This window comes from Urocitellus parryii, chromosome 4 (genome assembly GCF_045843805.1).
Source record: "Urocitellus parryii isolate mUroPar1 chromosome 4, mUroPar1.hap1, whole genome shotgun sequence".
Lineage (NCBI taxonomy): Eukaryota > Metazoa > Chordata > Mammalia > Rodentia > Sciuridae > Urocitellus > Urocitellus parryii.
The window spans coordinates 92,288,839-92,311,912 of NC_135534.1; the positions used below are offsets into that span (position 1 = coordinate 92,288,839).

A 23,074-nucleotide genomic window follows, 5' to 3' on the forward strand; every position below is an offset into this window, starting at 1 on the left:
ATTATCTATATTTCTATAAAAATCCTTTTTTTTTTCTTTTGGTACTGGGATTGAATCCAGGGGTACTTATCCACTGAATTACATCCTCAGCCCTTTTTATTTTTTACTTGTGACAGGGTCTCCATAAGTTGCTTAGGGCATTGCTAAGTTACTGAGGCTGGATTTGAACTTGCAAACCTCCTGCCTCAGCCTCCGCAGCTGCTGGAATTACAGATGTGTGTCATCATGCCTGGCAACTTTCTATAATAATGTTTATTAATCACTTTTAAATTTTGGGCCACATATTAAATAGGTGATCTGAAAAATGAAAATGCCTAACAGTTTTCACAATACTCAGTTTTTCTAAAAATACATATTCCAAATACATGTTGTCCAAGACCTCTAAATCCAAGGAGATATAGTTCCTTTGTTAAAATCTTTATCAAATATCAGATAGGGTCTGGGGTTGTGGCTCAGTGGTAGAACACTCGCCTTGCATGTGTGAGACCTTGGGTTCGATCCTCAGCACCACATAAAAATAAATAAGTGAAATAAAGGTATTGTGTCCAACTACAACTGAAAAATAAATATTTAAAAACAAATATCAGATAGGTTAACTCTCCAACAGATATCAGGATTCTGCTGTCCACAAATCATTTACTAAATAGTCAGAAAGAACAGCTCTTTAAAATGGTCAAATGATAAAACTCATAATCATTTTTGAATCAAATTAAGTTGGTAATGAAAAGGCAAGGTCAGTGCTAGTTAAGCACAGTTTTCCCCAATCAGAGAAGAAATACGAAGTGCCAGCTTCTGTCAGCATAAGAAACTTCTCAAATATCAGAAATTTTGCACCTGGCATAAAAACCAAGTATCCTAATAGACTAAGTTTATTTGAAAAAATGTGAGTTGCTTTTAAAGAAAATATGAAAGCAAACAGAAATGTCAATTGTACCAATGTTGATATAATAATAAAACACACTATAAACCACACACTTCTTGCCCATACAGAATTGATAATTTTCCTAAAAAGTGACTCATTTGACTGTGACATATGGAAAATAAGCTTTCATAAATTAATTTTTATACTAGAAATCAACCAATCATAATGTGGGTTGGTCTAAGTAAATAACCTCAATATTCTGGAGCTGTGCCATCTAAATTGGTAATGACTAATCACATACACCATTGATTATTTGAAATGTAGGTAGCCTGAAATCTGATGTGTTAAGTATGAAATTCATGCCACATTCTAAAGGCTTAGTATGATCAAAAAATCCTAAAAGAAATCTCAATAATTTAAAAATACTAGACATTGAAATAATATTTATACATAGAGTGAAATAAAGCATAAAAATTAATTTCCTGAATTTTTAAATATTCATTTCTTTTAGTTGTACACAATACCTTTATTTTTATTAATTTAGTTTTATGTGGTGCTGAGGATTGAACCCAGGGCCTCGCACACACTAAATGAGCACTCTATCGCTGAGCCACCACCCCAGCCCAATTTCCTGCATTTTAAAATATATTTTTACTTTTTTATTTTATTTTTTAATTAGCACTTTATAGTTATATATAGTAGTTGGATTCATCACAACACATTATTTAAGCATTTTCATGTCACTGATAAATATTTTTTAGTAAATGTGGCTTGTGTTACTTTTTTCTTGGATAATGATCACTTAAGAGGAATGGCAACAGTTGGGTTCAATTACAGCTAAGAGCCTTGGGCTCAGAAATTCAACTTCAATTCTCTGTTTCCATCCTGTACTTCAAATTACCAATAATTTAATATTACCAAATATTTCATCTAGATCCAGATCTTCTTTGTTTCCATCTCCTAATGTATACTATTGTCATTGTGCTTAAATATTTAATATACATCAACATTCTCTAATAGTAAGTACTTTGTAGATGATAGCTATTATTACATGATTACCACAGAATTAATTAACAAAGTAACTACCACATAATTTTCAACACTAAGTCCCAGACAGATATGTACAGTGGGCTCATAACAAAAATTCATAAATAAATAACCATAACCAACAAAGAAATAAATGACATATTGGGTTAAAATAAAGTTTTAAAAATCAACTATAATATAAAACATCAGAGTATTGCCCCTTTCATCATCTGCATAAGGTAAGATTTGAAGTCAAAATTTTCAAAACTTTACTAGGGAGGTAGGGCAGAAATTAGGCTTGTCTTACTACAACATTCTCAAGGGAAGAGATCTGAACTGATCTAAACCATTGAACTGTCAATATCAATTTACTGGGCCAAGAAGTCTTATAAAGAGCTGAGAAGTTGGGCTCAAAAAATTAGGCAGTTCATCTATTCATTTTTCATATTAAGGACCCTGCATTAGTTTATTGGGCTGCAATAACAACACAATGAACTTGTGTTCTTTTACAGTTTGGGAGGCTGAAAGTCTGAGATAAGCTTAAATAAACCAAAACCTAGCTGTTGGCAGGGCTATGCTCCCTCAGGAGCTTCTAGGGAAGCTTGCCTCATCCAACTTCTGGTGACTGCTCGCATTCCTTGGCTTGTGGGAGCATAACTTAAATCTCTCTGTGGTCACTTCGCCATCTCTTCCTCTACCTGAGTCAAATATCTCCTTCAACTCTCAAATATAGACACTTGTGATTCCATTTAGGACCCACCCAGATATCCAAGATCATTTCTCCATCTCAGAATCCTTAATCTTCAAAATCTTTACCATATAAGGCAACACTGAAAGGTTCCAGAATTACAGTGTCAGTCTTTGTACTCATTATTTAGCTTAGTATAGACTTTAGTACATGTGTTTCCAATCTGCTTTAAAACAGTCATTAGAAATGATCAGCTCTGCATATCAATTTAAATTTGAACGTATCCAGTTTTTTTTTTTTGTGTGTGTGTGTGTGTAGCAATCTTGGCAATTGTACACCCAGAAGTGATTACTATTCAACAACTTGGTAGTGAGCTGCAGGGCTTAACCATTCTGTTCTTACACCTTATTTCATTTTTTCACCACTCTTCCCCACATTTTCATAGGATCTCAAAAACCACAACATGAGGAGATGATTATTTCTCACTTCTGATATTATAACCATGCTTTAGTCCACCAAAGTCAGTCATTTTTGATAAACCATTCATCTGGCAAGTAACTCGGAATGGTCAACTAGCTAGTCATGTGTCCAAAAAAAAAAAAAAAAAAAAAAAAAAAACTTGTCAGTCAATGACTACATACATGCATTCATTGTTTAGAAAACTATTTTCAACTAATCAGTGTTTCTAAACTGAATTTTTTTGAACTTTACACACACATACAACTGGACATATAAAGGATGCAAAGCAGTAAAACAGTTATCTAAACTGATTCAGTATGCGTTAATTTATTTTGAGAGTTTACTGATATCATACAGAATAGAATAGTTGCATATTAATGATAGATTCCCATTATTCTTGATTTTTTAAAAAATGTATTTAGAAAACATGAGAGTTCCTTAGTTTACAAAGACAACCAAGATAGGGAGGAAAAGAAAATATGATGTACAAAGCTACCTTTGTCTACTGCCATCCAGTGGTCAAATAATCATACTGCATATCACACATTACAAAGTACTACTGGGTTACTTACTGAATCCATATGTTCACTTTTATGATTCATGAATATTTAGCCCCAAAATTGAAAAGACAGGAGACAAAAATCAAGATAGTATTTAAGAAAATACAATTAAAAGTTATTTTTTTCTATTCAAGTTTTTATCAATATAATAATAGTGATTACTAAGAGATTTCCCTTTCATTTTCAAATAATATTGTGTTTAACAATAGCTTAATCATTATTTTCTTTTTCTGAACCCACATATTAGGATAGATGATTTGTGATTATAATTTGATCAACAGGACAGAATCTTAATGCTGATATTCTTAAAATAACCCAACAAAACATCAACTGCCAAAATAATAATAAAATACCCTAGGTCACAAAATGTTGACACTCATGTTGTGCCGTCTTGCATTGTATTTAATCATAAGTGCATTTTCCCTGTTCAGCCAAAGTAGAAGCTTTAAGTGAGCAAAGACCAAACCTTAGGTTTAACTATTGCTGCTCTACAGTTCTTCATGTAGAGCTCTGCATTTAGTCAGTACTCAAAGAACATTTGTTGAATGAATGAATAGCATTTGTTTATTACATCTGGGCTCAGAATCAAAACATTATAATGCCACAGTAGCTTTTTTTTTGGAGCTATTTAAATAGTATTTACTCTAGTTTTTTTTTAAGAGAGAGAGAATTTTTTATTAGTTGTTCAAAACATTATATAGCTCTTGACATATCATATTTCATACATTTGATTCAAGTGGGTTATGAACTCCCATTTTTCCCCGTATACAGATTGCAGAATCACATCGGTTACGCATCTATGTTTTTACATACTGCCATACTAGTGTCTGTTGTATTCTGCTGCCTTTTCTATCCTCTACTATCCTCCCTCCCCTCCCCTCCCCTCCCGAGAATTTTTTTTTAATATTTATTTTTTATTTTTTGGCGGACATAACATCTTTATTTTTATGTGGTGCTGAGGATCAAACCCAGTGCCATGGTGCATGCCAGGCAAGCACACTATCGCTTGAGCCACATCCCCAGCCCCTCTAGTTTTTTTTTTTTTTACATTATTTTGTTAAATCCTTTAATTTTACGTTTAGTAACTTTATCAATGAAGTTTTTGTGATTATAAAAAATGTACACCTTCTTCCATCAGCAACTCTCGTTTTATCCTCTGTAAAATTAAATATATTGTGAATATCCTTCTCCATAGAAAACTCAATATGAAGAGAAGATGCATTAATCTTTCCTCACCTTTCTAAAGTTTGCCATCCAGACTGATTTGCTCCCTGATAGATATTTTCACCTCTTTCTTTTAAACTCTTTTATTAAGTAGCAGAAATTTCATGTGAAAGCATTCAAATAATAGTGGTAAGATGTACCAAAAAGGATCAGTTTCATTAGTATTATGTGTATGGTATTATGGCTTTTGTTGTTGCTTCTATTGAGAGAGTTGAGAATATTCTACATTTCATTGTTATTTGAAATTAACCCAAGATGTCATGCTAAGGTAGCAGTCCAAAAATGCAATCTTGGAATTATGAACCAAATTCTTTGGATATGAAAGTACCTTGTCATGTTAAAAATCCTTGAGAAATATGAGGTATTATTATCGTAGAGCACTTACTTTAAAGACATAATAATATATTCGGTTATTTCATGAGCATTATGAAAGCATTCCATGCAAATATGTGTTTCTCTCTTGCTTTTCTTCCTCTAGGTTTTTCCACATGGATGTGTACAAAAATTAATTTCCTATCACTATGACCTTCCCGCTTTCTTGCCCTTATGTTCTCTATCCTGGTCAATGATATAACAAACACCAGATAATTAAGAAACCCAGCAGTCAGCTTAGATTCAGAATATTTAAGCCCAAGCATTGAAAAGACAGGATTGAGATAACTTCATTGAATCCTGTGGCTACAGGTGTGTAATCCCCTAGCCTTCCCTCTCCACACATCGGGGAAACCTTAAGGGCCCCTCCCAGCTCTCCCGTGAGCGCGGTAGCCAGACCGAGGGAATTAGAGGTGGCGAGGGACCCGCGGCGCGGAACTACCACTCCCACCAGAGCTGACAGCTGAGGTCTCGTGCACCAGCTACCAGGGGCGTGGCTACCGGAGGGCAAGTAAAATTTGCTGAGGATTCTCAGCCCTAAGCTCCACAAACTTAGGGTCTGAGGGACAGGCAATCTGGGAGAGTGTGCCCAATCGTCCATGAAAACAGGGCTCCCGGGAGCAGCAGACCTGGCGTGTACCCAGTATTGTGGTGAGCGGCACCCGTGAGAGGGGCCTTGCTAGAGGAAAAGTGGGGAAGTGACTAGACACAAGAGGAGGCCCTAGGCACTCAGGATTGAAGACTCGCCCAGTCTGGGAGGAGGAGCTGCTGCACATTGATTGGTTCCCGCGTATTGACAGGAGAAACTTGGCCTGGTGGGCACAGCGCCACCTACTGGAAGAGAAGTTAATCAAACTCTAAGACTGCATTTATTAGTGTTTTTTTTTTCTTTTTTCTTTTCTCTCTTTTTTTTTTTTTTGATTTTGATTTGGGGTTTTCTTTCATTTTCATTTTTCTTTCTTGTTTTTTAATTTTTTTTTTACAATTAAAAAAAATTTTTTTCTTCCAATTTTAATTTTAATTTTTGTTTTATTCTTTTTTTTATAAATTTTTTTTTCTTTTTCTTTTTTTATTTCCTATTTTTTTCTTCTTTTGTCTTTTCATTTCTTTTCAATTATCTTATCCCCCCTTCCTTGAATTCTACCTGCTTACTCTCATTCTCTTTAGTGACTTCTTCCCTTCCCTTCTAATACCTTTCCTCCCAAGCATCAAATAAATTTATAGGAGTAAACAGTAACTCAGCAGTCAAACAGAACAAGAAGTAACATGAGCAGCTTCAAAAAGCAAGGAAGAAAAGGAGTACAAACAATGCAGGACAGCCTAAATATTCAGGAGGACCTAGAGTCATCGGAAAAATGTTCATATAAAGAACTCAAGGAACACCTTAGACAGATGGAATGGAACCTTAAAGAGGATATGAGACAGCAAATTCAAGCAGCAAAAGAACACATTGAGAATGAGTTACATAAACAGATAAAAGAAGAAGTTAAGCATCTTTATCAGGAGATAGAGATTATAAAAAATAATCAAACAATAATTCTAGAAATTAAGGAAACGATAAACCAAATTAAAAACTCAATTGAGAGTATCACTAACAGAGTGGAGCAAGTAGAAGCCAGAACGTCAGATACTGAAGACAAAATATATCATCTTGAAAAGAGTCTAGCGAACTCAGAAAGGCTGGTAAAAAATCACGAGAAAAACATCCAAGAGATATGGGATAACATAAAAAAACAAACTTAAGAGTCATCGGGATAGAAGAAGGTACAGAGATTCAAACCAAGGGAATGAGTAACCTGCTGAATGAAATAATTACAGAAAACTTTCCAGAAATAAAAAAGGAAACAGATATACAAATTGAAGATGCATTCAGGACACCGAGCACACAAAATCACAGTAGACCAACGCCAAGACACATTGTTATGAAGATATCCAATATACAGAACAAAGAGAAAATATTAAAAGCTACAAGAGAAAAGAGACAGATTACATTCAGGGGTAAACCAATAAGATTAACAACAGATTTTTCATCACAGACACTGAAAGCAAGAAGGTCATGGAACAATGTATTTCAAACACTGAAAGACAATGGATGCCAACCAAGAATTCTGTATCCAGCAAAATTAAGCTTCAGGTATGACAACGAAATAAAAATCTTTCATGATAAACAAATGTTAAAAGAATTTGCAGCCAGAAAACCAGCATTGCAAAGCATTTTGAGCAAAACACTACACGAGGAAGAAATGAAAAACAATAACCAAAACCATCAGAGGGAAGTGCCTCGGTAAAGACAGAGGGTGAGGGGAAAGATAATCATGGAGAAACAAACTAAATTTTTAAAAAAAGGATAAATAATCAAACATGGATGGAAGTACAAACCATATATCAATAGTAACTCTGAATGTTAATGGATTAAACTCTCCAATAAAGCGACATAGGCTGGTATCATGGATTAAAAAAACAAATCCAACAATATGCTGCCTCCAGGAGACACATCTGATTGGAAAAGACATACACAGGCTGAAGGTGAAAGGATGGGAAAAAATATACCACGCACACGGTCCTCGTAAGCAAGCAGGGGTGGCCATCCTCATATCGAATAAAATCGACTTCAAGACTAAGTTAATCAAAAGGGATAAAGAAGGACACTATATACTGTTAAAAGGAACCATTCACCAACAAGACATAACAATTATCAATATTTATGCACCAAATAATGGCACTGCGATATTCATAAAACAAATTCTCCTCAAGTTCAGGAATCAAATAGACGAAAACACAATAATTATGGGTGACTTCAACACACCTCTCTCACCATTGGACAGATCCTCCAAACAAAAGTTGAATAAAGAAACTATAGAACTCAATACCACAATCAATAACCTAGACTTAACTGACATATATAGAATATATCAACCATCATCAAATGGATATACTTTTTTCTCAGCAGCACATGGATCCTTCTCAAAAATAGACCATATATTATGCCATAGGGCAACCCTCAGTAAATATAAAGGGGTGGAGATAATACCATGCATTTTATCTGATCATAATGGAATGAAACTGGAAATCAATGATAAAAGAAGGAAGGAAAAATCCTGCATCACATGGAAAATGAACAATATGTTACTGAATGATCAATGGGTTACAGAAGACATAAAGGAGGAAATCAAAAAATTCTTAGAGATAAATGAAAATACAGACACAACATATCGGAATCTATGGGACACAATGAAAGCAGTTTTAAGAGGAAAATTCATCACCTGGTGGTCATTCCTCAAAAAAAGAAAAAAACAACAAATAAATGAGCTCACACTTCATCTCAAAGCCCTAGAAAAGGAAGAGCAAAACAACAGCAAATGTAGCAGAAGGCAAGAAATAATTAAAATCAGAGCGGAAATCAATGAAATTGAAACAAAAGAAACTATTGAAAAAATTAACAAAACTAAAAGTTGGTTCTTCTAAAAAATAAATAAGATCGACAGACCTTTAGCCATGCTAACGAAGAGAAGAAGAGAGAAAACTCAAATTACTAACATACGGGATGAAAAAGGCAATATCACAACAGATGCTACAGAAATACAGAAGACAATTAGAAATTATTTTGAAAACCTATATTCCAATAAAATAGAAGATAGTGAAGACATCGATAAATTTCTTAAGTCATATGATTTGCCCAGACTGAGTCAGGAGGATACACACAATTTGAACAGACCAATATCAATGGATGAAATTGAAGAAGCCATCAAAAGACTACCAACCAAGAAAAGCCCAGGACCAGATGGGTATACAGCGGAGTTTTACAAAACCTTTAAAGAAGAATTAATACCAATACTTTTCAAGTTATTTCAGGAAATAGAAAAAGAGGGAGCTCTTCCAAATTCATTCTATGAGGCCAACATCACCCTGATTCCGAAACCAGACAAAGACACCTCAAAGAAAGAAAACTACAGACCAATATCTCTAATGAACCTAGATGCAAAAATCCTCAATAAAATTCTGGCAAATCGAATACAAAAACACATCAAAAAAATTGTGCACCATGATCAAGTAGGATTCATCCCTGGGATGCAAGGATGGTTCAATATACGTAAATCAATAAATATTATTCACCACATCAATAGACTTAAAGATAAGAACCATATGATCGTCTCAATAGACGCAGAGAAAGCATTCGACAAAGTACAGCACCCCTTTATGTTCAAAACATTAGAAAAACTAGGGATAACAGGAACTTACCTTGACATTGTAAAGCTATCTATGCTAAGCCTCAGGCTAGCATCATTCTGAATGGACAAAAGTTAAAGGCATTCCCTCTAAAATCTGGAACAAGACAGGGATGCCCTCTATCACCACTTCTATTCAATATAGTTCTCGAAACACTGGCCAGAGCAATTAGACAGACAAAGGAAATTAAAGGCATAACAATAGGAAAAGAAGAACTTAAATTATCACTATTTGCAGATGACATGATTCTATACCTAGAAGACCCAAAAGGATCTACAAAGAAACTACTAGAACTAATAAATGAATTCAGCAAAGTGGCAGGATATAAAATCAACACGCACAAATCAAAGGCATTTCTGTATACCAGCGACAAAACTTCTGAAACGGAAATGAGGAAAAGCACTCCATTCACAATATCCTCAAAAAAAATAAAATACTTGGGAATCAACCTAACAAAAGAGGTGAAAGATTTATACAATGAAAACTACAGAACCCTAAAGAGAGAAGTAGAAGAAGACCTTAGAAGATGGAAAAATATACCCTGTTCATGGATAGGCCGAACTAACATTATCAAAATGGCGATATTACCAAAAGTTCTCTATAGGTTTAATGCAATGCCAATCAAAATCCCAACGGCATTTCCTGAAGAAATAGATAAAGCAATCATGAAATTCATATGGAAAAATAAAAGACCCAGAATAGCAAAAGCAATTCTAAGCAGGAGGTGTGAATCAGGCGGTATAGCGATACCAGATTTCAAACTATATTACAGAGCAATAGTGACCAAAACAGCATGGTACTGGTACCAAAACAGGCGGGTGGACCAATGGTATAGAATAGAGGACACAGAGACTAATCCACAAAGTTACAACTATCTTATATTTGATAAAGGGGCTAAAAGCATGCAATGGAGGAAGGATAGCATCTTCAACAAATGGTGTTGGGAAAACTGGAAATCCATATGCAACAAAATGAAACTGAATCCCTTTCTCTCGCCATGCACAAAAGTTAACTCAAAATGGATCAAGGAGCTTGATATCAAATCAGAGACTCTTTGCCTGATAGAAGAAAAAGTTGGCTATGATTTACATATTGTGGGGTCGGGCTCCAAATTCCTTAATAGGACACCCATAGCACAAGAGTTAATAACAAGAATCAACAAATGGGACTTACTTAAACTAAAAAGTTTTTTCTCAGCAAGAGAAACAATAAGAGAGGTAAATAGGGAGCCTACATCCTGGGAACAAATTTTTACTCCTCACACTTCAGATAGAGCCCTAATATCCAGAGTATACAAAGAACTCAAAAAATTAGACAATAAGATAGCAAATAACCCAATCAACAAATGGGCCAAGGACCTGAACAGACACTTCTCAGAGGAGGATATACAATCAATCAACAAGTACATGAAAAAATGCTCACCATCTCTAGCAGTCAGAGAAATGCAAATCAAAACCACCCTAAGATACCATCTCACTCCAGTAAGATGGGCAGCCACTATGAAGTCAAACAACAACAAGTGCTGGCGAGGATGTGGAGAAAAGGGTACTCTTGTACATTGCTGGTGGGACTGCAAATTGGTGCAGCCAATTTGGAAAGCAGTTTGGAGATTCCTGGGAAAGCTGGGAATGGAACCACCATTTGACCCTGCTATTGCCCTTCTCGGACTATTCCCTGAAGACCTTAAAAGAGCATGCTACAGGGATGCTACCACATCGATGTTCATAGCAGCACAATTCACAATAGCTAGACTGTGGAACCAACCCAGATGCCCTTCAATAGATGAATGGATAAAAAAAATGTGGCATCTATACACAATGGAGTACTATGCAGCAATAAAAAATGACAAAATCATAGAATTTGCAGGGAAATGGATGGCACTAGAGCAGATTATGCTTAGTGAAGCTAGTCAATCCCTAAAAAACAAATACCAAATGTCTTCTTTGATATAATGAGAGCAACTATGAACAGAGCAGGGAGGAAGAGCAGGAAGAAAAGATTAACATTAAACAGAGACATGAGATGGGAGGGAAAGGGAGAGAAAAGGGAAATTGCATGGAAATGAAGGGAGACCCTCATTGCTATACAATATTACATATAAGAGGTTGTGAGGGGAATGGGAAAATTAACAAGGAGAGAAATGAATTACAATAGATGGGGTAGAGAGAGAAGATGGGAGGGGAGGGGGGATAGCAGGGGATAGGAAAAGTAGCAGAATACAACAATTACTAATTGGGCATTATGTAAAATTGTGGATGTGTAACTGACGTGATTCTGCAATCTGCATTTGGGGTAAAATTGGGAGTTCATAACCCACTTCAATCTAATGTATGAAATATGATATGTCATGAGCTTTGTAATGTTGTGAACAACCAATAAAAAAAAAAAGAAAAGAAAAGACAGGATTGAAAGAGAAACACCTTTTCTCTTTCAATCTGATAGTGCAAGGGCTCATATGATCCAATCATTTGTCATAAAAAGAGAGCACCTGCTAGTAAATTTACACATTCATCAAACCTTCATAAGCTTCTCCCATGTGCCAGCCAATAAAGAGGAAAAGGAGAATGTTTGGCTGCATTAAATCCATTTGCACACACAAATCAGCAGATATTAAATATACAAATAAATAAGTGCCACTTCAAGCATTATTATAGAAATGCTGGATAAAGGAGTAAACAATTCCACCTGGGGAGAAGTGAGAGTCAGGAGAGACTACTCAGTGTAGGGCATTTCCTCTATTCAAAATGTGACATCTGATCTGTGCCTTCACTGAATAGTTCACGCAAAAATAATTATGATTGGCTAGACATACAACAGCAGCAACGAAAGGATTCATAATGTTAAGGAATTTGCCACTGGATAAATAATCTAATATTTTAAATTTTTACTGAATTGGAGGATTTACATTAGATTATTTACTGAATTGGAGGATTTACATTAGATACCAGTGGGATCACTCATTATAGACCTCAAGCAGTGAAATAAAAAGACAAGTCTATGGCTCAGTAAAGAGGTCAAAGCAGAAAGTAGAGACTTATGAGTTATTTGCACGTTAAGTAGCCATTAATACTTTGGACAAAGTAAGACTCTCCAGAGAGAGGATCAGTGAAAAAAGTGAGAAAATAAAGTTAAGGTTAATGCCTAAGAAATAAGGTAAAACCTATACAGATCAGAAGACTAACCAAAGAGATCTGGGCAAGGTACAGAAATAAAAGTACTCAATAATATTAGGGAGGGCTGGGGTTCTGGCTCAGTGATAGAGCACTTGCCTTGAATGTATGAGGCACTAGGGTCAATTCTCAGCACCGCATATAAATTAAAAAAAATAAAAGTCCATCAACAACTAAAATAAATAAATAAAACTTTTTTAGAAAATACTAATGTTAGGGAAAAATATATATGTGTGTTCAGTGTCTATTTTTAAAACATTTTTGTGTTTTAGCCACAAAAATGCTACTGTTGTAGAACTTGATAGGTTATAATGTGGCATGACTTTTAACATACAGTGTTCTTTCTTTTTATATTAACAAGATCCCTACAACATTCAAAAATCTCTCCTACTCCTTTCACTATTCCTATCAGTTACAGGGAAAGAAAATAACATAAAATTACACATTTTCAGGCCTTCTCTAATCTTGCTTTTCCAAAGAACCTAAAATGAGTACTGTGGTAGTTTTGGCTTTGTTTCTACCACCACTTCAAACCCGTCATTTGATAGCACAAAGAAAGCAGCCACCAGTCAGGGAAAGAGAATGTTTCAAGAAGAGACTAGGAATCATGGTGACCTCAGCCAAGACGGTTCCCTGGAACAGTGGGAAATATTTCAGATCCCAAGGGATGTGTTATGGTGAGTCTCTATGGTGATAAATGAAGAGTTTGTTGTGGAATGGTACAGAGAGATGCAACATACTTGTTGGCTAAAGTGATGGAGCCAATGAGAATATTTCAGACAGAAGAGTAGGGAACCTTATAGTTTCATGTCAGAAGCCAATGGAGCCCTAAAGAGATGGAATTGCAGAGGGGAAGGACCAAGAGCACATCACACTCTGATTCAGACTGTCCAGGAGAAAGTCTGATGTCTAAGAGTATTGCTGCCCCCGGATTCTGACAATGTGGTAAAGCTAATACCAGTTGTACATTGTTGTTGAGCAGCTACATCATTTGTTGAAACAAAAGATTTGTTCAACTAAACCAGTTAGGAGATAGATACAGATATTGACATTTATCCATATATGCTGCTTCCAGGAGACTCATCTGATAAGAAAAGACATACACAGACTGAGGGTGAAAGGTTGGAAAAAATCATACCACTCACATGAACCTCAGAAACAAGCAGGGGTGTCCATACTCATATTAAATAAAATAGACTTCAAGCCAAAGTTAACCAAAAGGGATAAAGAAGGACACTACACTAAAGGGAAACATTCTCCAACAAAACATAACAATCATTAATATATATGCCCCAAACAATGGTGCAGCTATGTTCATCAATCACAAGTTCAAGAGACAAACAGACCACAACACAATAATCATGGGTGATTTTAACATATATTATGCCATAGGACAACTCTTAGCAAATACAAAGGAGATATTACCATGCATTTTATCCAATCATAATGGAATGAAAATGGAAGTCAGCGATAAAATAAGGAAGATAAATTCCTACATCACATGGAGAATGAACAATATGCTACTGAATGAACAATGGGTTACAGAAGACATCAAGGAGGAAATTAAAAAATTCTTAGAGGTAAATAAAAACACAGACACAACATATCAAAATCTCTGGCACACTATGAAATCAATCTATCAATCATTGTAAGCTGATGCTAAAATTTTGCAGCTGTTTTTATTTTCTAGACAAAGAGATAGACTTTGCATTTGTCCCTGTGAAATTTCATATTGAGAAGATGAGTACATCATTCCAACTCAAGAACATGTGGATTGTCTGCAAACTGGCCCATAGCCAAACTGTCCATTTTTGTAACTAAAGTCTTACAAACATTTACTAACATTTTGCAAATTTTTAAAAGTTTTACAGCCCTCCCATTAACTTATGCAATTTCTATGTCTGCTTTTATGCTACAGTGGTAAAACTGAGTAGGTACAACAGAGACCATATGGCATGAAAAGCCTAAATATTTACATTCTGGACCTTTACAAAATGTCTGCCGATTCAATCCATTCATCTGGTCCAAACTATTAACTTCCCAACTAACATATGAAGGCTTGGTAGATGTGTTTCCTATGCTCATCTTCAAGTTATTAAGGATTCTGAACTCAACAGGTCTAATCCAAAGGGCCAATAAAATCCATACTCACCTCCCTCTTGATAATACAAATCTTTTAGTTACCACTAAAAGAATGATAATTATAGTTTGTTATCATCCTGGCTCCAATTGTTCTTTTCCACAGGGTTTCCATAGTAAACACTGTCAATTTTCTGGTTGAACTTCATATTTTCTGAAGTTGATACCACTATACCATCTGAACCTGGTAAATCTATCAGTCATATAATGTGAACTTTCCTTTCTGGCTCAAAGACATCATTTTAAAAATCAACTACTTCACTGGGTTGTAATATAGTAATTTCCTATTGACATAGGTTGGAACTAGTTTCACTTAATTCAATTAGAAACCTAAGCCAACTGTGATGCTTAGGTCTCATGAAAACTTTCCAAGGCCTGGAAATACAAGAGGAGGCAGGAAAATCACTGGCTGTCACTGTTTAATGCTAGTAGTGTGAATAACTAGAACCAGTCCTCATCCTTCTTCTAATATCACACTCCAATTCTAGGTGGATATGGAAACCATGTAAACAAATATGACAGAATTATACAGAAAGTGAAGAAAAATGGTCATTTAGTATCCACTCCACGAACCTATGAACTCATTTATACACAGTTACCACTGCTTTTAACTTATAAGTGAATTTGTTGACTATTCATTGGTTCAATCAATTTTCTTTTCTATAACTAAGGTTACTGAATAGCTAAATTCCATAAACCAAGTGGCTGCCATGTGGCTTATTAAATCTTCCACAAGATGCAGAACTTGTTAAGATCTTCTTCCTTTGGGTCTGAAAAGACTTGCACAGAACCAACACAAAATGTTTAACCCTCACTCATAACCCATACCAGCCACTGTCCCTAAGATCCTTCTGCCCAGAGAAACCATGCTGGATTTCAAATTTTAAAAATCAAGAATATTAGTCTAGATAACATGATGACTACAGTTAATAACAATGAAATATATCCCTGAAAACTGCCACAAGAGTAGATTTTAAGCATTCTCTCCACACACATAAAAAGGATGAGCTAATTCATATATGCTAATTAGCTTGATAGCCATTCCACCCTACATATTTTAAACATTTTATATTCCATAAATAAACAAATATACATAATTTTTTGTTAAATAAACATTAAAATAAACTTTCTTTAAAAAGAATTCTAATATATGAGGTTTTAAATCATGTTTGATTTGCTTTTAAGACAATGCATTACCTTTAAAACTATTCAACCTCATAAGCACACTCCATAAAAAAGTGCTCAAGTTTAAAGAAATCTGAGGAAAAAAACACTCCTCATGATGAAAGACCACTCCTCATGATGAAAGGCAGTTCAAGTACCGGTATTATGGTGCTTCCAAAGACTTTCCTACCTTGCAATTATACAAAAACTCCACAAATCACAAAAATGCACAGCATTAATCTCTCAGTATTAAATATACAGATGTCAGCACACCAAGGTGAAGATAGGGAAGAGATATATTACTATATGCATCATCAGTGCTTGTGAGAAACAAAGCATGCTTCATTCTTGCCCTAGAAAAAAAATTCTCAGAAGAAAATATTTCTTCCCGCACATCCACTCATGCACTGTCGGTCCCATAGGCTTACTCCTTTATTTATGACTTACATTTGGTCCTGAAATACTATATGGGGACACAGAACATTTTGCTGCAGGATTTTTATTGGATTCTTTTCTTTTTGTCATCTATTACCCCTGTAGATTCTAGCTGAAACTGTCCTTAATACAAAAGTTAATGTGAACATGGTCCCTTTTAAATATATACACTAATTCTGAAGTGTATATATTTGCAGTAACACGTTGACAAACACTAAGCAGGTCACTTGCAACCTTTACATTACTTTATTGAGACCTCAAATAGTGTTTAAAAAATAACATCTGCTGTGCTGATCTCCAGAGTGGCATCTTTGGTAAGGAACACCAGGAATGTCATAAGGCATAGGCCACTAAGTTTTGGAGATCTGGGACTAGGAAAGACATTCATGTCTTCTACTACCATACTGCAAATGAAATATTCCAGTGTGTGTAGCTGTTCACAGAGGGTATGCAGGGAGACCAGTCTTCATTACAGCTGGCCTGGCTACTCCTCAGGAACACTGTCACTGCTTTCAAACACAGAAGGGACCATGCATGTCCCAATTAAATCCTTCAATGACTTCCCATTGCACTTAGCACTCTGGCCAAACTCCCTCACATAACTTCCCAGGATTTTCACTAGTGCACACTTGCTTATTTGAATTTTTCACTTCCATATCTTGGCAAATGTTCTCTCCACAAGGAAACTCCACATGCATTCCTCATGGCTCCTGCCTTCTAAACTCCATTCATCCTTCATGCCTATGTTGAAGTGCTTCTTTCTCCAAAAAGTCTTTCTCAGTCTCTTCTGACTGCATTAAATTCTCCTCGTAGATTCCTGTGTCTGAATGCACTTCCCCCACAAAAGCACCTATCACACTATACAGTGCTTTTACACTCTAAGTGTGAAATACATTTTTCAAACAAAAATCTTATGATGAACTCGAAGACAGTATGTAAATCAAAAGTATGGAGATATATGTGGAATTGTTCTGTTGAAGACCCGGTAGAAAATCTGAAGCTAACCTGTTCTGAGGTCTCCTTGCAGGGACCTCTAAGGCACTTGGCCCTCTTCAGAATACATCAGAAAGTTAAGAGCAACACTTGGAACTGACTAGTTATTTGTCCATATTGTTCACTAGATTGCAGATTCCAGGATGGTAGGAATCATGTGTGCTTCATTCATATTGTGCTAAACAACTGAACATCTAGGACAAGGCATGGCAGATATGACGGAAGCAAGAAATAACCATCAAATAAATAAATAACAACAGTGACTTAGCAGCAGAGTGCAGGATAAAAAAACTATTTGTTTACCTTTTGTCTTTGGAAAATAGATTAAGTCAAGAATCACTTGAAAAGAGATAACTTTGAAAGAGGATAGGCAACTTAGCTACTAACTCAATTCTACTCTAAAACCATCTTGTTCCCTTGAGAAAGATCAGTGCAATACCCAAATGTCATGGCATAGAGGAGTTAGAAACATCCTACCACTGGTTCACCTAAAAGACTTTCCTATCTTAATAAAAGGAAGGTTTTTATTAAGGTATTCAGGAACTAGCTTTTTACACTAATGAGATCATTTCAAAAAAGAGAATTTAAGAGTAAGTTCCAAAAGGAAGATGATTTGCATTATGACTCAGCTCTCAAGGGCAAAGAAATACACATATCCTTCCAGACTCAGGATGATGGGGCTTTGAGACCAAATACGCTCACAGTCTTGCGTGACAGAGACAGCATGCTTATGTTTCTTGCTGGTCAGAAAAGGTGGATGGCCCTGTGAGCTCTCTCCATTGTTTGACTCTATTGTTCTGAAACAATACAATTTTACTCTTATTCACTGAAAGGGAAAATCCTGTAGAAAAACCCACTGACATTCAGGGACTTCACAATGCCATTACTGGCATCCTCCACTTGCACAGCATCCAAACACCTGGCTAAACTGTACTCTTTAAAAGAATCTTAATTAAATATTATTACCCCTGGTGGCAATTCAAAGTTGTTGAATTTAAAATATGTAATCTCCACTATGTTTCATAAGATTGGGAGTCTTAAATACTATTAAAGTATTTGAAGTATTTATATTTAAAGTATGTAAAAGAAATTATAAATTCAGAAGAGCAGAGAATTTAGACACTAATCTGATTCTTAGTTTTCAAACACTTAAAAAATAATTTGTTTATATTTTTCTCTGTTTTGTTGCGTTCCCTTAAACTCTAATTTGTTTGTTTTTTAAATTGGCATCAGGGACTGAACCCAGAGACACTTAACTACTGAGCCTCATCCTCAGCTCAACTCTTTTAGTTTTTATTTTGAGACAGGGTCTAAGTTGTTGAGGCTAGCATCCTCCCAAATCAGCCTCCCAAGTCACTAGGATTACAGGCATGCACCACCACACCTGGTTTAATCTCTAATCTTTGCACCAAAATCAGTATACTTCCATCGATGACAATAGAAAGCTGCATTTAAAAAACAAGCTTGATTTTACTTTAAAATCTAAGCACAATTACTAAAACGGCAAGCCTATCATTAGCTAATGATAATGTAATAGACAATTCAAGTTCTGGTATATTTACCAAGCGGAACTAAATCCATCACTGCTTACCAGCAACACCTTACTTTCAGAAATCAACAAAAGGTCAAGAAAGTATATTCTTCAATCCATAGGCAGAAAGTTAGATTTTTAAGTAAGTAAGTTAATTGCTACTTTTACACTTCTTGATACACACTCTGAGCAATACATGCTTGTGACCAGTTATTATCACAAAGGCACGGACTGTATAGGCACTAAAACAAGAGTGCTATGGTTAAATTGGGATTTTTTCTCTGTGTTCATAAATTGGTCTGAACAAGAACAATAAAAACTCTGATATAAGAATAAACACTCAATACCACTAATTATTATGTTTTAGCATATAGCCTCATTTCCTTCTAGAAAGAGGAACCAAATTCAACCACATTTCTCCACAGGGGCACTTATAATCATTCTGCAAATGGAAGGGCTTTGGCGATGTCTCTTCAGAACAAGAATAGATTATGATGGAGATTTCCAGAAGCCAGAAGATGAGAGCCAGCCAGCCTCCTATGATGGCTGAGAAAGACTATCATTTACAACCCTAGCACTACATATTTGCATATCATTTCTTAGCTCTCCCAGTTATCTGGACCTATTAGGCACAATAGATCACATGTGAGTTTCTGTATCAAGCCAGACAGAATACAATACAACTGATGCCCTTCTTACAGGACATCTGCTCTTGTTCTTGCTTTCTTGCCCGAAATGGGAGGCAGCACCTATTCAGCCTGGCAGGAACAAATGGATGACATTCACATGTGAAGATAGTTCTATCATCAGGTGATGTTTTCTACCATCCCTCTCAAGGATCATGGACAATTTATTTTTTCTTGTGATATCCTATGCTTTTTAATCTAAGGACTACATTTCCTAAAGGCCCTAAATTGATATTTGAAACTTATGTTTTTATATTTTTTCCTAAATATATTCCTTATCTACATCTCCCTGAAGTTTACATCCTACCTTAATTTTATATCCAAAATAAAAAGAATATTGTGTTCTTCAATGGGCCATGAAGAAGATTTGAGAAAGTAAGCTGAGAAAGCTTGGAGTCAATTTAACAAGTTATTACTTTCTGACAGCTCAAATATTGCCATTAGAGTTTTCTAGATGACGTCTAGACCTCTTCAAAGATTCTTTAATTTTACTCACTCACCAAAATTCTCCAACAGTATTTTTCAACCTTCTCTTCACCATTACCAATCTCTGTCAGTCTTTTTGAACATTTTTTTTCTATTCACCTTCCTTCCCCATGAAATGTTAACACCACTGATATACTCTATATCTGTTTTTATATTGTAGCCCCTTAGAGGAACAGAAATCATTGTAATAGCTAAGAGTTTTCACCCCTAAAGCCCAATATCACCCCCTTAGGGGAATCATATGCACTTAAGAAAAAGCTGCCATTTGAAAATTTAACTAAAACCTCATTAGAGTGTTAATATTTTTACTCCCTATAAAATGATTTTCTGTGTCTAGCTTTTATTCCTTCACAGCACTGTTTATAAGATGAAACTGATATGGAGGAAAATATTTAGCAATCTGAGCTAATTAAAGTGTGTGTGTGTGTTTGTGTATGTGTGTGTGTGTGTTTGTGTATATGTGTGTGTGTGTACTGTTAAACTGTGTGAGTAACTGTTAAATAGACCTGGCTACACTATAAAGAAATTAAAAACCCAGGGTAGTTTTCAAAATTTTGCTAGAACAAAATATTTACCAAAGAGATTAGACATATGGAGTTTTAGCAATAAAAACTAAAATAAGAGTATTCCCTACCCCAAAAAATAATTTTTAAAAAATTCTGAGCTGCAGCTGCATAACTTGGTTTTAGACAGAATCTTGGGCTAATGGAAAATGGTTACATACTTTTCATTTTCTGTCCTTGACTTCTTGTAACTGATACTTGGGAGGCTAAGGATTACAAAATTTTGGCTATGAAGTCATGCAAATCATAAGTGGCATTTTACTCTATGCAGTTAAAAGGGCATATAAAGTGCAAACATGAGCAAACTTAAAAAATCAAGTAGGAGAAGATATGTCTCTAGTGGAAACCTTAAAGAGTAAAACTATAACATCTTGGTCTTGGGCCTAAATTGTTTTTTTAATTTTACTAAGAAACTTCTGTGCTTTATCTAAGATATCAGATTATTAAAAATGCACTGGTGGAATATTTCATATGAAGCACTGTAATAAAGTAAGGTGACTGGGGCTTCCCCCACAACATACCTTACCACTTCAAATGACTTGAACATACTGAAATCCACAGTGTAGTTGTTATCAGAAATATAGTAAAGTTTATATTTTTCCTTCAAAGTCCAAAAGTCTTTCAGTGAAGTCCAAAATAAGGACACACCAAGAATGAAAGTGATATGGGTATAAAATAATTAATATGAATTCACAAGTAAGAGAGTCAAATGTCACCAGCTCAAACAGGGATGCTATAAGATTAGGCTGGTAATCTTTCTGGGGGATGTGTTAAGAACTTGAAGAAAGCAGGAGAGATGATACTGAATCAGGGGAAAACAAAACCTCAAAACCTGAGGGTCTATCTAGGTACATACCAGAAACAGCTGCAGATAACCGGAACATTAGCTACAGCTGGGAATTGAAGAATAAACCAACTTCAGATTGTCCGTGGAAGCTCCAGAAAGTAAATAATCTGAAGTTAGAGTCTCTGAGACCCAATGACCCAGGTGTCCTCCAGAGCAAAGGAAAACAAACAAGCCTGTTTTGGGACCTTGCTTAGGAAAGCTGCTTCAGGAGTTTTCTCCTTCCAAATAGTTTGAAAGCCTCCCACACAAGAGCACTAACAGCAGAAGCCAGGTCCCCCTGTGGTGACAGAGGAAGCCCCAGAAACTGTATCTCCTAGACTGCTTTTCTGAGCCAGACATAAGTTCTAAGGGAAAGTCACTTAAGGGTCTGGAAGGGGCAGCATTGAACTTCTCCTAATAAATAATTCATATATAAATAAATTGTCACCTTGCTCCAGATAAAATTGCAGTACTGAAACGCACTAAAAATACATGCATAATTAAGTTTAAAAATCACCCAGAGAAGGTCACTCTTGACTCCACCTATCACAAATGCCTGGTCTTTGCTAGTTATAAGTCCAAAAGGTTAAGAGCCTCACCAAGGGGTGGCGTAGTCTGCAACTTTCTCCAACTCCAGGATGAGCCACAGCATCCTGGTGTCAGACTTCTGGACACCAAAGTGACTTTTCTAGGGTGCAGCAAGATGAGCCACCTGATCCATACTATGCCCTCCTGCTGGCGTCCCACACCCGTCAGCCCCATTCTGGAAGGAGGGGCTGAAGGAGGGGCTGAAGGGACTACAGACAAGCAGAACAACTCCATAGCCAAACAATGCATTCAGTCCAAATTCAGGTGAAGGATTTGGGGAGGTGGACAGAAAGAACAATGGCATCGTACGTGACTGTTTTAATTAAAAATGAGTAAATAAAATGAGCCCCTTACCATCTCTCCTGAGGTTGGCATTGCGCAAAGCTTTGATGGATGCGCTTTGCGGAGTTGCATAAGTGTCCCGAAAGCTGCAGAAGTTTGCGCAGGCCAGGGTGTAGACGAAGATGAGCCGGTGCATTTGGGATTAGGGACTTCGGGACACCTTCGCTCCAAGACAAAAACCGGGTTCTGCTCGGGACGGACGCCGCGCCTCCCTGCGCTCTTGCCGCCTGCGCTCCCCAGCGCTGGCCCGGCCCGCTGAGCTAATCGCCGAGCTCTCCCTAAACTTCCTGCACGCTGAACTTTCTGAGCGCGTGTGGGTGCCGCACTTCCTTGTGGTGCTGAGAGTTGATAAAGGGTGACTGGACAAACAACAGGTTGACGTTTGTTCGCCCCCTCCTGTGGCCGGCAGCAGCAGCACAAGCTGCAGGGGGCAGGCGGCGCCGTGTCCGGCCCGGCCCGGGTGGCAGCGCCCCCTGAGCTGCGCGCACACAGCTCAAAGCAGCGGCGCGAGCACCCTGGTTCCCTGGGCCAAACCTGCACTGCCACTGAGCATGCCCAGTTTGACAGTGGAACGGGACTCTTTATACCATCCTGGGCTTTATGTTTGTCGGACCAAAAAGGGTGCAGGGAATAAGCTGGCCACAGTTCTAGCCCTGGTGATGGTGGGATTTGGGAAGAATGATTGGAGTTGGGAGTGGTTTGTTGTTGTTGTTGTTGTTGTTGTTTTGTTTTT

The 23,074-nt window shown here is 36.5% G+C and overlaps 1 protein-coding gene across 3 annotated transcripts in view; it reads right to left on the reverse strand.

Annotated features, from left to right (window-relative positions):
- The window catches only part of Pdgfd (platelet derived growth factor D), a 230,606-nt gene extending 207,834 nt beyond the window's left edge, over positions 1 to 22,772 (reverse strand). For all 3 annotated transcript variants that reach the window (XM_077797705.1, XM_026392496.2, XM_026392497.1), the window contains exon 1: positions 22,354 to 22,772. In XM_077797705.1, the coding sequence (XP_077653831.1) occupies positions 22,354 to 22,477 (124 nt within the window). In that variant the 5' untranslated portion in view covers positions 22,478 to 22,772. The remainder of the gene's footprint in view (positions 1 to 22,353) is intronic.
- Between the last annotated feature and the right edge of the window lie 302 nt (positions 22,773 to 23,074).